Source organism: Catharus ustulatus, chromosome 16 (genome assembly GCF_009819885.2).
Source record: "Catharus ustulatus isolate bCatUst1 chromosome 16, bCatUst1.pri.v2, whole genome shotgun sequence".
Lineage (NCBI taxonomy): Eukaryota > Metazoa > Chordata > Aves > Passeriformes > Turdidae > Catharus > Catharus ustulatus.
The window spans coordinates 8,542,698-8,558,021 of NC_046236.1; the positions used below are offsets into that span (position 1 = coordinate 8,542,698).

At 52.6% G+C, this 15,324-nt stretch overlaps 1 protein-coding gene across 1 annotated transcript; it reads right to left on the reverse strand.

Moving 5' to 3' along the window:
- Positions 1-5,258: 5,258 nt before the first annotated feature.
- CLEC19A (C-type lectin domain containing 19A) lies at positions 5,259-13,551 on the reverse strand. The gene is made up of 5 exons (XM_033074274.1): positions 13,439-13,551; positions 8,088-8,253; positions 7,517-7,610; positions 6,528-6,660; positions 5,259-5,784 (listed from the first exon to the last, which is right to left on the reverse strand). The coding sequence occupies exons 1-5, from the start codon at positions 13,542-13,544 to the stop codon at positions 5,705-5,707; spliced, it is 579 nt and encodes a 192-aa protein (XP_032930165.1). The 5' UTR covers positions 13,545-13,551; the 3' UTR covers positions 5,259-5,704.
- Between the last annotated feature and the right edge of the window lie 1,773 nt (positions 13,552-15,324).

Genomic DNA, 15,324 nt, shown 5'->3' on the forward strand with positions numbered 1-15,324 from the left:
TGGGATCTTCCCATTCAGTGTCTGCTGAGTGCAGCCCGTGCTGGTGGTATGAGGACAGAGGCAGCTGGCCATGATGGGGATAAGGTCCAAGCAGCCCCTGTGCTGGACACCTGGATCAGCACTGCTGAGCAGAGTGGGACCCCATGAAGGTGCTACATCCTCATGTGGACAAGCTCCTAATTTAATTATCTCAACAAGAGAAAAGAGAAGCTCATGGCAAGTGGCTTTTTGCTGCTAAGCAAATACTTGACAAGGAATGCTGAGCTCTTAAACAGCTGCTGAGTTGAGTCAATTGACTCTCAGGAACCCAGGGCCTTAGAGCCTAAACAGCATCCAAATCAAATTAATTTTTCCTTCAGGATAAAAAGAGAAGGCTGCCCTATCCTCTTCTACAGCCACCTCTGCAAGTTCCAGCCAGCCCTGCAGCATCATCCTTTCCCACTGCTCCACAGTTAGAGCCAGCTTTGCAATACCAAAACCCAGTGAGCATTTAATCTTGAGCTGGATTTTTTGCAAGCCTCAGAGTCTCTGTGCCCTCTGGAAGCAGAGAATGGTGGTTATTCCCCTGTGAGCAGGATCACAGCCATCCCATCCCAGCTGGTGGGTGCTGTTGTGGGGCTCCTCCACTCGTGTGGCTCTCACCTCCTGCCCTGAACACATGGGGACACAGTTAAACCTCTTGCCTTCCTGCCCTGTGGCTGATTCTCAAGAACAGCTAGAGAAGAATATTTTATTTGAGTCCTTTCCATGCAAGAAGACAGCTTCCTGTCAAGCCTTCCCCCATCCCATCCTGAGTGTGGTGTCCCATGACAAGTCACTCGGATTTTATGTTAACCCAAGCACTGGCACAAGCACCAATGGATGTGAGAGAGGATGACCAGAGCAAGCACCCTCTTCCTAGGCCAGTGGTATGTTCCTGGTGTCTGTGGGAAGGATGCTGCCATAACACACCCACACTCCAGCAGAGTTCCCATTCAGAAATCTGCTCAACAACAGCACCACTCGCTCCCTCACAGCCCTTGACAAACAGGGATTTGCTGGCATCCTGACAAAGAGCCTCACAAACGAGGCAATCAGCAGCCCAGTATAATTTTCAAGAAATACAAATGAGCAAATATCTAGTTGCCATGGTAACCCTGAGAGCTGGACTAGACTTTTTTGGTAGATTCCCAAATACAGCTACATTTTGCCAGCACAGCAGGAGCGTGGTGCCCAGGACCCGCCTGGGGACAGCAGCCAGGATTGCAGAGCAGATCAGCTCCTTCAGCATCAGCCCAGAGCAGCCCTGCCCTGAGCAGCCCCAGGCACTCACATGCACGGTGCCAGCTGTGGATCCTTCATCTCTCACATCACCTGAGTCTGGCTCTGTGTCCTTCAAGGCTGACTGGAGTTCTGAGCAGGGACCGCAGTGGGAATTGTGCTCCCATCAGACCTGTGCTCTACCTCTGATCAGAGGCAGCTCTGCCAATTTGCACCCAGGAATGAAAGTTTTCAACCAAGTTACTGAGCCCCAGCAAAGCACAAGGGGTTAATGAAAAATATAACCAGCCTCTTTAGGGGGCCGTGCTGCAGAGCCTGTGACAAACAGGGACAGGGGCGCTGGCCCCCAGCCAGCTCTCCCACCAAGGCAGTTTTCTCAGGAGGCCTGGAAATCCTTGGCCACAAAACAGGAGGAGACTTTTGGGGTACCAAAAGCACAATGGGCATGAGCCAGGTCCTGTGCTGAGCCAGCCCCATCCCAGGGTCCCCAGCCTGGAGGAGCCCACGGCAGCTATGAGCCCCTCTGAGGAGACCTGGTGCTGCTGGAAGGGTCACTGAGCCTTTGCAGTTAGTTCAGGTGCCATCAGACACCAGCTTCCAGGGTGCACAAATCCAGCCTGATCCATGCCCCTCTCAGCAGGCATGGCTGGTGCAGCTGAGCCCTTGGGCTGCCCAGAAGGAGACACATTTCTGTCCCCACTGGTTCCCACTGTCCTGCTCATTCCCTGGCAGCAGCAGGGAGCAGATGGCATGAGGTGGGATGGGAAAGCCCTCCTGCAGAACAGCAGGAGCTTCTCAGTTAAGCTAACATGCACTGAGACCCACAGAGCACAGGGCCAGGTCCTGCTCCCCTTCCCTGTGCCCCACTGCTCCATCTCTCCCTGCTGCAGACATTTGGGATGCACTGAAGCTGTGGGGTTTAACACTAACCCCATTGCACAGATGGGTAACCTCATTTATCAGAGGGGTTTGTGGCTTGGGGTTTTTTTGGTGATGGGGCTCACCTGTAATGTAGTCTCTGAGCTGCTCAAAGCATGTTTTTTGGTCCCAAGGTATTTTTGTTCTCTGTCAAAGGGAACCACTCCACAGCATCCTGGCCTCAGGGCAGGAGCTGAGCCACGACTCAGGCAATTAAATTCAAGGGAAATGCACAAGAAAAAGCTTATGATTCAGCTGTGCAGCCCTTATTATCCCAATCATTTATGGGAGAAAAAAAATCTTAACCAAATTAATAGAGGAAAGGACAGCCCAGCCCAGCCCAGCAGCAGTCAAGAGAATCACAGGGGAGGAAAATCCTCACCAGGCTGTGCCAGGGCAGCACCAGCACACCCATAAGCTGTGACATCAATCTCCCATATCACAACATCCACAGGAAACAATCAAAGCAGGAATGAAAGGAATCAAGAGGTTAGAGGTGCAGACAGGCCCTTCCCTCCCCACTGCCACGCCAGGGTGGGGCCAATATTGGCTCTTCAGCCCAGAAATAGGGTACAGGAGGGTGAAGACAGTTTTGGTTCACTCCCAGGACACATCACACACTGTTCACACTTACCCCAGCTTTCATGCACTACAAAAGAAGGTGTTCATCCCCTAAGGAAATCAGTGTCATAAAAGGACCCTCGGGATCAGTCATTTGCCAGTGATGCACAGAAGAGGTGTCAGAGTCCTGCTGCTGCCAGGTTTCCACTCCTCCACCACAGAGAGAGTCAGAAGGGAGAAATTCAAGACAATAAGGGAGTGAGGGGTTATGGGACAGAAGAACAGAAAAATAAAGAAGTTCAGCCTGGAATCTGGAGCTGCTCCAGGCCATGCAGAGTCTGGAACTGTCCATGCCGAGAGAAAGGGCGTGGCTCATCTTTCATCAAGCCAGGTCCACTAGAAGTTCATTAAGGAGGTGAAAACTCCTGTTGTTTTCTGAATTTTATTTGATTACTGTGAAATAGAAGACACTGGCAAGGACAGAGGGTTGATTTTTAAGTGAGGACCCTGGAGCCAAAGAAGAAAGACAGGGGGGTTGGGAAACAAAGCCCCTATTAACTTTGGTCCTGACTTTCAGGTCATGCATGTTCAGTTCTTTTCACCTGGAAATGAAGATGTTAATTGGAGGTGACAGCTTTCACTGGGCTCCCCATTAGCAATATTTTTAACCACAGTAGGGCCCAGGTCTTCAAACGCTTTCCCAAGGGAAGGTTTTAACCTTTCTTTTGAAACATCTCATACCACTTGCAGGGAAAAAAGACAGTTGTTTGGCTGGAGGCATACCAACCCCCAGCCCTGATGAACTCCCGGCTCCTCTGAACAGGAGACACAGGAGGAACAGGGAAAACAAACTGGAGAGGGGCAGCCTGGAGTGGGGTGGCTGTCCCTGCAGCCCCCAGCCCTGCCATGGGGACACTGAGCACTGCCAGCCCCTGGGGACACTGGGCTGGGCTGTGACACAGGACCACACCTCAGCACCAGCACCCAGGAGCTCATCAGACACGTCCTGCAACACACCTGGCTCCTCAAACCCTTTTCTACCACAGACCACATCAACTTTATCCAGCTTGCTGCATCCAAGAGATTTCTTTTTAAACAGCTGGTTTCTTTACACACTATTATCATCCATACATAATTTATTGTTTTCAGGTGAAACAAAAGCCTCTAGAAAACGCATCCAATGCTGAAATCCAGAACTGAAAACTACACAAATGGCTAACTTTCCACATAAATATATAAATAGTGTGTATATCAATTTTAAAAATCCAATTAAAATAATAGTTTCATTTATATGTATTATCTATCTATCTATCTATCTATCTATCTATCTATCTATCTATCTATCTTTTATATATATAAAAATACAAAATCAGGTATGACAGCACTTTCTTATTTTAGAACCTTGCTCCAGCACACACATTCCACTTACAACACCATTATTACCCCCACCAAATTTTCCAGCTTCTCTCCAAGTGGAAACATATCTCAGCTGAAAGCTCCACTGCCATCTGAGGAAGCAGTTCCAAGCTCCCAGTGGAGCCTCAGCTCCTGACCTCAGCTGCATCTAGTGTGATCACTCTGGAAAGTCTTAGTCGTGGAATGTTTTATTTCTAAGGTGGTGGCATCAAGGGGGACCAGACAGTTTTACAACAATGCTTTACTCACCTTTGCAGGCAGCAGCTGAGATGGGTCAGACCCTGTGGCTTTGCCAGGGACAAAGGGACTCACGGCTGCCAGGAGAGGGCAAGGGCTCCTCTGGGGTCTCTCTGCACAGGGCTGTGAGGGAGCAGAGTTCACACCCCACTCATTTCCTGCGTCTGCCTGAGTCCTGCAGTGCCCTTGGAGCTGTGTCCCCTGCAGGAGAAGCCTGTTTTACCTCAATAACACTGCTTTTCCCTTGAGCCTTGGCACCATCACAGCCCCACTTCCACCCAAACCCTGCAAACCCACCCTGCTCCAAGGAGGAGTGTTCCATCTCCACACCGAGAGAACAAACAAGGCACACTCTGTGGCAGCTGCCACAACCACGCTCACCTCCCCAAAAATCATTTACCTGGGAGACAGAAGTGCTTCTGTGGTGCCAGTGTGGCAGACAGCATCAGCAAGGACCTGGGGAGAAAACATCATCTCACAAGGAAACAGGGCTGCAGCAAAGGCTGCAGGCTGTCCCCAGGCAGGGGCAGGCTGTGAGGCTGGGCTGAGCCCCAGGCAGTGTGTGTCAGCCTCTCACCTGCCCTCCAGCTGAGCCAGTCCTTGGGAGCAGCCAGGGCTAAACCTGCCAGCTCAGGGATGTGCTCACACCCTCCGTGGGGACTCTGTGTCTGCTGCAGGCACAGGGCAGGGCACACAGGCTGCCCCACACACCCCAAAAACAGTCAGGGTGATGAAATAAACTTCCCTAGGCAGCTGCTTGTCCCCAACACACCTCTGTAATACAGGGAAAAAACAGCTTGTTTCACATGAAACCCCAAGTCCCCAGGGAATTGCTGCTACTCCAGTGCAAGAAAGACACCACAGTCTCCACCTGCTGTTTGCCGTTTATTTTAGCAGAGAGAAAAATTACATGGACAAGAGGCATTTTGCATAACTTAACAGAAAATAACACTTTTCCTCCACTCTTCACAGATCAACAGGCAAAAGCATTTCCTACACACGGCTATTTTTGGGTGCTAAGTCTGGTGTATTGGTAAGATCATGGGTTTCCTCTAACACACTGTGATAGTTGATCTGAAATGCTAAGCCAGACTCGGGCCTGGGGGCTCCTTTGCAGTTGAATGTAGCTGCTGTCACTGCTGAGTGCCAGGCTCATCCCCACCACACTCCCAGGAGGGATCCTGCAGCCAGGACTGGCTGGGGATCCAAGCAGCTCCATGGCTCTGCCAGCCCCTGCCATGTCCTGACTGCTGTTCCCTGGCACAGCTGCAGAGGTGACCCAGAATGAAGGGGGGTGTGGGCAGCAGCAGCCTCAGTCCAGGGCCAGTGAGGGGATCTTGCAGACGAAGGGGAAGGCTCTGCCACAGGCGTTGTCGTTCCAGGAGCGCAGTGCTACCCTCCAAAGAAAACAAGGCATTAGCTGAGAAAGGGCAAAATGAGTGAGCCATGCACTGCCCTTGGGACCTGCACCTCCTGCCATTGTGGGAGGCTTTCCCTGGATGTGCCACTCACAGTCATGCTTCCTCCCAGCCTCCTCATCTGGGGGATGTGAGAGGGGAGGCTGGGCCCCAGCTTGGTCGTGGCAGTGGAGGGGCAGCTGCAAACAGTCCTGTCCCCCCAGCATGAGCCACGGGCTGCCCATGGACAGCACACTCAGGCACATCTGGGAGCCCTGAGCACACCTGCCTGGTGTCACCAGCAGTGAGGAGGTGAAGTGGGGCTTTTGCACAGGCAGGGTCTTGTCCCACTGCAGCAAGATGTCCTGGCCCAAGCATGGGAGAGAAAAGCTGGCAAATCAAGGAGTGTTTCCACAGGTTTCCCGTGTGGGAGGGGAAATGGGAAAATTTAACCTTTGACTAAATTTGCTAATTCTTCAAGGGAGTTGATGCTCCTGTCCTGCTGCTACTATAGGAGAGGGAGATGGGCAGGGAGCAGAGGGAAAATGAGTATGTATGCATGTATATACATGGTGAAAGGGAAAACACCTTTTCACTGTAAAGAAAAAGAAGAAAATAATACTAAGAAATTAAAATGCAAATCCTCTGCCTTCTAGCAACCTCTTCAGAAAAGCAGGAGCCACAGTGGATTGAATGCATTGACATGCAAATAACACTGAAGGTGCCCTGGGCGCTCACCGCTGCTGTGTCTGTACCACATCTGCACGCAGTCCTCCTCCTCCGGGATGGAGTGGATCCCATCGTCAGGCTGGCTGCCGTCCCAGTAGTGGTAGTCGAAGGTGGAGCCATCTGTCCACTCAAAGTGACCCTCCTGACACGAGGCCAGTGGAGAAAGGCGTCACTGCACAGCTGTGGGTGGTACACTCCCATGGAGTCCCCACCCCCATCCCCATCGCCACCCAGCCCAGGGACAAGGGGACAGTCTGTTCCCACTCAGCAGACTCCATCCCCATCCCCAGTGCCACCCAGCCCAGGGACAAGGGGACAGTCTGTCCCCACTCAGCAGACTCCATCCCCAGTGCCACCCAGCCCAGGGACACGGACAGACATCACTCAGCAAACAGCACGTTTGGGTTTTACAACTGGAAACTTGCCAAGAACAGCCCCACGTTTTGCAGCATTCTCACCAGGGGGAGCCCAGAAATTAAATCTATATATATTTTTAACACCCCCACCCAGTTCAGCATTCCTTTTCATTTTCCGTTCCTTTTCCAGTATCTACAAAAAATTTGCTGACATGAGACTGCTCTCCTGATGGTCTCCATTTTTCTTTCTAACATATTAGACTATATATTTCCAACATGTCAGCTTCCAAAAGTCACAGAGTATCACAAGAGAGCAACAGAACCTGGTGATTTTTGACACTGAAGACCTTTTCAGTTTATTTGCCCTTCTTGGACCAGCAGTACAATACTCTATTAATCCAGTAATAAAATGTGATATGAGTAATTATTGATTAATCCATTAATTCTAGTAACACTTCTCTTTAAAAAGCAGACTGGAATGGGTGAAATAACAAGTTTCTCTACGTGCTGCACCACAAACTCTATGCCACCTCCTGATTAAAGGGGTATAAGGGGAAAAGAAGAAAATCAGGTGGCTTTCCAGGAGGAGAAAAGAGAGGTGAACTTTCCAAAGCCATTTCCCACTGCTCACAGAGCTCCCACCTGGCGCAGGTCATTGAGTCCTGTCCAGATGTCGGTGGGGATGCCGGGCACGCGGCTGTTCACCAGGTCATACACAAAGACGTTTTCTTCCCAGCTGGCAGACAGAGCAATAATGGGCAATCAAGAGGATATGTCAGCAAATGGTCAGGTGTGCTGCTAAACACTCAGCCCACCACAGGACCCGTGGGCAAATGTGTCCCCTGCTTCTTACTGCTGTTGGTTACTTTCCAAAGTCTGTGCAAGAGGAGCATGGTGCTGGTGAGAGCCATGGGAGAGGGAACAGGGAAAAAGCCTGTCTAAACATGTTGTACTTCTATCCCTTTTTCAAGAGCAAAAAAGTTTGGGAAAATTCAGGGAATATTATGGCATTTTTCCTGCCAGTCCAGGAAAAGGCATCAATTCTCTGTATTGCCCTTGTGTGACCTGGGTCACTGCTGCAGAGGGACGTGCAGGCTGGAACACGAGCCTGCAGCTGACACAGAGGCTGTGATGTGGGAACGGGATTTTGCCCCTAGTTTCCTTCCTGCCCAGGCTGTGCCAGCGTGGGATGCCATGTTTCTGCACAGCTCACCTGTGGATGGAGGCCAGCTTGGCCGATCTGATGCCGATGGAGAACTCAGCACAGTAGAGGTCGGCCTCAGCCCAGGTTTTGTTGATGGGGAAGTAGCGGTAGCAGTGCCCTTCGTACTCTGTCCAGAAGAGCGGGCAGGAGTAGGCGTGGACAGGCTCAGGCATGGCTGGGGGCAGAGCAGAGGACATCCAGCAGCTGGTGGGGAGACAGCTTGGCCAGGAGGCTGAGCAGGTGCTGGAAGCAGCAGTGCCCAGACCTGCTCTCCCACCTCACCCAGGCAAGTAACCACCAAAGACATGCAGGGAAAACCCAGCTGCTGCAGGAGCTGTGTGAAACTGTGCAAAAATCAAAACACATTTTAAACAAGATGTGTGTTTCTCAGTTTCAGCATCTGTCTAAATCAGGAGGGACATTCCAAGCTAGCTTGACATCATTTTAGGTAGAGGATGCTTAAAATAAAGGCGCAGACATTTGCTGCTGGGAAAACCAAGATAAGGGTTCCTCTTGCCTCTATCAGCACCACTGGAGCCACTGTGCTGGGATGGGAGCTGACAGCCAGGGCTGCAGGGTTATGGCCACACTCTGCCCTCCTGCAAGGACAGCCTGCACCTCCTCCCTCCAAGGAAACCCCATCCCTGTGCCTGGGGATGCAGCCGTGCACGTAGGCACTGGAGCCAGCCCCAGAATAGCCAGCGAGGCGGTGCCAGCCTATCTGCCTCCACCAGCAGATAACAGCCAGGCCACCGAGCTGCTCCTCCTCCCCTGCTGCTTCTCAGCACAGTGGGGAAGTTGCCCCAAAAGAGGCCACAGTGGGGGCAGGATGTCCTTTTGGAGCCTTTGTAGCTGCCGCTGTCTAAACACAGCAGTGGCACTAACACATTGCTCCGAGCTCCTCCGTGCTCTGCTCCCCCCCTGTGGGGAGGATGCAGCATTTGGGACCCTCAGCTGCTCTTAGCTGCTGGTTTGTGAAGGTGGGGGAATTGCCAGCTCCCCTGAGCCAGTTCCCACATGGCCAGGGAGTCGTGGGCTGGGGTCAGTGCTGCTGGTGAGGCAAGCAGGGCAGTGGGCAGTGGGCGTGCAGGGGTGAGGGCAGATGTCAGATGCCATCAGACTATCCAAGCAGGTAACAGGCTCAAGCCCTGAGAGGTCAGGGTGGTGCCTCCAGTACAGAGGGGCTGGGGAATGGCTTTCCCCGAGGGTGGGGAGAGCAAAACCCTGCCAGCAGCAGCAAGGGATGTGGCTGTGGCAAGGGAAGCAACGGTGCGGAGAAAAAGAGAGGCAAGGTGAGTCCAAAGCAGCTGTGTGAGCATTCATAGAGCCAAATCCTTCCCTGTGCCAGTGCTGGCAGCTCTGAGTGATAATTTAATCTTTCATCAACTCTTTCCACATGGGATCTCTGAGTGTTCTACAAACAGCCACCAGCCAGCCCACAGGGTCCCTGCTGTCACTCCCTGCTCCCAGCTCACAAACCACAATGCAAAGTCTTTTTTTTTCCTCCTGAGCAAGGCCAAGTCAACTGCCAACCTCTGTGGGGCTGTCACCCCATCAGCCTGCCCTGGGACCCCCAGCCTCCCTTCAGGAGCTGGGACTGGGGGCAGCTCTGCACCCTGCAGCCACAAACCCCTGTGGGGCTCAAGGGGCTCTCCCACCCTGATCAGCACTGATTATGGGCTGTGGGGGAACAAAGATAAGGCCTGCTGGGCTGGAAGAGTGAAACAGCTTTTGGGGAGAGCGGGTAAGATAAAAACAGCTCAGCGGCAATGCAGAGTTCAGTTCTCTGATTCACACTGGGCCATAATTGCACTGAGGAAAACAGCCCTAGGAGATGCAAATTATTTCACTGTAGCAATAGAGCAGGACCAGAAACACCAAAAGCTGATGTGATTCCAGGGAGCCAAGCCCTCCTCCCCCATGATGCTGGGCAGAGTTCCCTGTCTCCACCAAAACCGAAGCAGAACAAGGGTCAAACATCTAGCGTGAGGCTTCAGCTTTAGCACCAGGTCACAGGTGAGGCATGTACCCCATGAAGAACGGGGTTCTGGCTTGCAGGGACTCCAGGCTGCTGTTCCTTCCTGCTGAGGACAGCCCAGAGGGCTGTGCCAGACAAGGCACCAGCAGCTGCCCCAGCAATTGGGATTTTATTATTACAGTGCCTTGACAAAATCCTCACCTCTGGCAGCATGGTGGCAAAATTCACAGGGCTTAACCCAGCAGCATCCCCAGCAAATGGAGCCTTCACTCCTGGGTGCTAATTGCAGTGAGCATCCCACTCACTGTCCAGGCTCAAAGCCAGCCCAGAGGCACCCCAATTGCCAGGGAAAATCACCCTCATGTTTGTTCAGAGCAGCTGAAACCAAGTCAGAAATTGAGACAGTCCTTCTTTGTTATTCCATACTGGTTCCCATTAGGTAGCATTAATTTGACGAGCTTCAGTGAACCAGAGGTGCCTGAAGGAATTTAAGGTTAAATATACCAAAAAAGGAAAATATGGGAGGTCAGCTTTTAATTAGCATCTTTTCTGTTAGGTCAGGATCAGAGGCTTTGGTTGTCTCTTTAGAAGAGAACTACTGGTCCCAGTTTTTCAGGTAGGAACAATTAGGGGAGCTGCTTTATTTGGAATATTTGTAGCAGGAAGACCATAAGAAATCTGATGTAGGGTTGTGAGCATGGGGGCCTAGTCATGGCTCTCACAACCCAAGCCAGCAGCTGTGTGTGGTATTTTGATCTAGAAGGTGACAGGGGAAGCATTTGGGGGCTTTTTAAACCCGATCCTCACTTTAAGCACACCAGCAAAACATCAGCTCCTCCACACAGAGCAGGATCAGCACAGCCAATGCCTGCAGCATGGGGGCTCCCCCTGACCCCAAGTCAGTCCATCAATTCATCCCCAAATTCCTGGTGAAAAATGATGGCAAGAATCCTTTCTCCCTTTTTTTTTTTAATTTACAATGCAGCAGTTTTAAGGCAGGACTATGTTTCAAAGCAACCAAATAGATGTCAATAGATGTCAAGACTCGGCTGAGGATAAAATTCAGATCAAGCAGCGGTTACTAACTCAGAAAAGCTGGAAAACAAATATTTGGGATCAGAAATAAAGTTTTGTGCTCTCTGCATTTGTGTCAGTGCCAAATTGGAGCCTTTTTATTTATTTGCTAGCTGAGCCCCACTGTAGAACTACCAGGAAAATCACTTATCAAAATCATACAGAAGCTGGCACTGCTTTGCCAAAAAAGTTTCACTTCCCCAGCTGGCCTATTTCCAACTAGAAATAATTAACTGAGAAAATCCTAGCCAGTGTCACAAGGGTTTCTCTTCACTTCAAAATGCTACTGGAAAAAAACCTATCACCAGCTGCATGCCTCCCCTGGACTCAGCTGGTGAAAAACAGATTTGCTCCTGAAAACTTCATCCCAAGGAGCAATGCTGCCTCACTTCCAGAGACCTGCAGGTTTGAGATGTGAAATCTGAGGCTAGAACAAGCTTGGCAAGAGATGCCCAGGCAAGGAAGACTCCTGAGGGATGCAGCTCCATCGAAGGGTTTTGGACAGCAGGGCAGCTCAGGTCAGTGCTGGCAGCAGATGCTCTTCTTGTTGCAGAGAATCAAAGAACTCCATTTCATCAACAGCTGACAGCTTTCCTCAAAACTTAGAGGTGCTAGGAACATCCCCCTTGGCACATCCATAAGCTAATGCTGCCATCTGACCTGAAAAGGCAAGTGCACCTCTTCAGGTCCTGGCAAGCAGCTGTGTTTGGAGTGTTCATCAACGCCCAAGAGGCTTGTCTGAAAGTGATGTCAACAGAGAAGAGCTGAGGAGATCCCTGCCATGGGGAAGTCTGGGTCCTTCCCAGGGCAGAACTCCTCCACCAGAACCCGAGGGCAGTGGTGGTGAGAGTGAGGGATGGGAAATGCTCCCAGCTGGGGCTCAGCACCATTATCCTGGTGCAACACAAGTCTCCTCTCAGCAGCTCGGGCCACGGCGAGGGGCAGCAGCAGGGCCTTGCCCAGGCTCAGCACTGCTGGAGCTGTGGGGAGTTAGAGAGGATGGGGGAGACAACAGGGCTGGGACAGGGGACCCCAAGAACCCACTCCCAGGATGGCTTCAGCAGAAACTGCCTGTGGCTAAGCTGGGGGTGCCAGCTGAGCCAGATGTCCATCCCACCACATCCTCTTCATTGAGCAAACCCACAGAATGAGCATTTAAACAGGGGGCTGGAGGGCAGGACTATGACAGTGCTGCTGTGTGATGTTGGGATGCCTCAACATGGCTTTAGAAGCAAGTCCTTAAGCCCCGACATTACAGCCACCATGGGCAAACAATGCCACCTTCATGTTACTTGCAATATTTGTTTTTCCTTAAGGGATGAAAAAGCCTCACACTGAGCACCCACCTTCCAAGGCAGTGATATGGGGAGGGACCTTGCCTCAGTGTATCTGGGGCTGTATGGAGCTGTAGGGGATGGTATGTCCAATGATGGACAGGAATCTCGTAACTGGGCAATGTTTTACACACCCTGAAGTGTTTTTCAGGCACATGTCACCAGTTTTCAAGTAAAATATTGAACATCAGTTGAAGCACATTGCGAGGGACATCCTCTCACACCGAGCGCTTTGCTTTTTTGAAATTCTTTAATGAAACCAAGCTGGCTTTACAGCTTCAAATCCTCTGCCAGGTATGTTTGAAATTGTGAGGCTACAGCCAATACCGGCAGCCAGGCTCTTGCAGCTGGCCCTGACAGATAGAAGTTATCTTGCAGAGTTTTTTCCTCCTTAATTAGTTTTGGCAAAGCTCCCACGGATTAGGGCGCTGGCAGGAAAGCCAGGCTTGTATCGATCGATCCCTTTTCTTGTGATCTCACCAAGCAGCGCTTAAGGAGTCCCTTTCCACTCACAATCCCAATAAATCTAACAAGGCTCAAACAAACTCGGTGCAGAAAGTCTCACTTGCATCCACAGTGCGGAAAAGTTTGGAAGAAACCGCAGTGACATTCAGGAGTCAGCAGCAGCTCAGGGCAAAGAAGGGGAATAAGGGAGAGCCCCGTATTTGTTTCACATTCACTAAGTGTGAATAAACGAGGGGACCTCATGGTCCTCAGCCTGTCCTGCTGGGCTGCACAACCCCGCACCCTTTATGTGTGTGCCTCGGGCAGTGATTGCTGCCCACAGCAGCGCGTGTTGGCAAAGGGCAAAGAGCTGACCTGACACAGAAACAAAGCCAGCACAGGGACCTCTGCTATCCCGAAGCAAGGACCGGTCTGTCCTTGGCACGTCCCTGCGGTGACGAACAAAGCTGGGAGGCACACACGCTCCTTCCCTGCCACCACCACCGCCCATCAGATCGCCGAGCACTCACCTTGGCTGATCTTGATGTTGGTCTGGGGGAAGGCCTGGGCGGCCAGCAGGACAGCAGCGAGGAGGGCAGCGGCCAGCAGCACATACAGCGCCCGCCCGCTGCCCATGGCCGGAGCGCCGGGCACCGCTCCGCGGGGTCCCGCCGGGCTCGGGGGTCCCGCAGGGCTCGGGGGTCCCGCTGGGCTCGGGGGTCCCGTCTGGTGTGGGGGTCCCGCAGGGCTCGGGGGTCCCGCCTGGTGTGGGGGTCCCGCAGGGCTCAGGGTCCCGGGGAGGTGCTGCCGGCGTGCGCGTCCCTCCGGCGGCGGGGGTCGCGCTCGGGCTGGGCCCCGCGGGTTTTGGGGCGGCCGGCGGGCGGGGCGGATACAGGGGCGGATATCGGGGCCGCGCTGCCCCCTCCCCCGAGCGCTGGCTCCTCCGCAGCCCGGCCCCGCTCAGCGCATCCCCGCAGGGACCCGCGGCTGCCCCCGGCCCGCCCCGGCTGAGCCCGCCCCGCTCAGCGCGTCCCGGCCGGCACCGGACCGGACCGGCACTGGACCGGACCGGCACTGGGCACTGGGACCGGCACCGGGACCGGCACCGGACCGGCACTGGGACCGGGGTCCTGCGATGCCCCCAGCCCGGCTCGGCCGCACGCTGCTCCCACAGCGCTGCTGTCACCCGCCGGGGCCGCAGGACAGCAAGGACATCCTCATCCCTCCTCGCCCTCCCAGGTGCATCCCGAGGCGAAGCTCAGTGCCCCCATCCCGCAGAGCCCCCACCCCGCACTGTCCCCATCCCGCAGAGCCCCCATCCCGCACTGTCCCCATCCCGCAGTGTCCCCATCCCGCACTGTCCCCATCCCGCAGTGTCCCCATCCCGCACTGTCCCCATCCCGCACTGTCCCCATCCCGCACTGTCCCCATCCCGCAGTGTCCCCATCCCGCAGAGCCCCGCGGAGGAGCGCAGGAGGCTCGGGCAGCCCGAGCGGGAGCAGCCCGTCCCCTCGGGGTGACAGACGGGTCCCCGCTGCCGGCAGGAGCGGGCAGGGGTGGTGGCACCGGGGAGGGAGGCGGGGGAAAGGCTCCCAGGGCAGTGGGGTTGAACACGTCCGTGCCCCATCGTGCCCTGCTTTTTTTTCGTTTTGGTTTAGTTTCGGGAGGGTGGGGTTTGTTGGTTTTTTTCTGTGTTTGATTTGGGATTTTTTCCCAGAGCAAGGCAATGGGCTGACACACTTAAACACTTAAACAGCCTGGAAGGAGGAACCCCCAGCTGTGCCCGGGGCTCCAGGGCTACTTCAGGAATTCACTCATCTGCCAGGTCTGAGTAACAGCAAAAAACTTGATATGATACAGCAGTCTGTACCAATATAATCCAGCGTGTCTCCTTCCTGTGGTCAACATTTTGTTAGACATAAACTTCAGATTTTTAAAAACACTATATAAAATTCTTTTCTAACTGTTGCACTCATAAGGGAAATAGTACAGGCACAAATACTATAGCATTTTGTGGTCCTGTTCAATTACCAATTTATGCCTTAAATCAGCACTGAAGGAACTGCTTAGGAACACTCTCAATGCTGTTCCCTTTTTATTCTCAGATTAAAATTTTCAGCATTTTGGACCCATTTTTAGAGATTCAAGTATAAACAATTTAGGGTGACACCAAGCTTCAGTACAGTAAAGCATCCAGACTTATACTAGAGACAGTAACTCATTCAATCAACTTTTTTTGTATTAAGTTTTCTTCATATTAAATAAAGCCTTTTAAGAACACCTCCCAAGGAAAAGTCTGCTGTTACAGCAGAGCACTGAAAATGAAGGAATTTGGATTATTAGAAGTCAAGACATGCCTCTTCCCTTCTTTCCTGTGTGCTATCCTCAGATAAAGCCAGTGTTATAAACAACTTTT

Excerpts from the sequence above, each read along its gene's own strand:
- CLEC19A (XM_033074274.1), bottom strand. The coding sequence starts at position 13,544 with ATGGGCAGCGGGCGGGCGCTGTATGTGCTGCTGGCCGCTGCCCTCCTC. Across the intron at positions 7,611-8,087 it reads AAGCTGGCCTCCATCCACAG|CTGGGAAGAAAACGTCTTTG; the intron begins GTGAGCTGTGCA and ends TCTGTCTGCCAG. Across the intron at positions 6,661-7,516 it reads GACTCAATGACCTGCGCCAG|GAGGGTCACTTTGAGTGGAC; the intron begins GTGGGAGCTCTG and ends GCCTCGTGTCAG.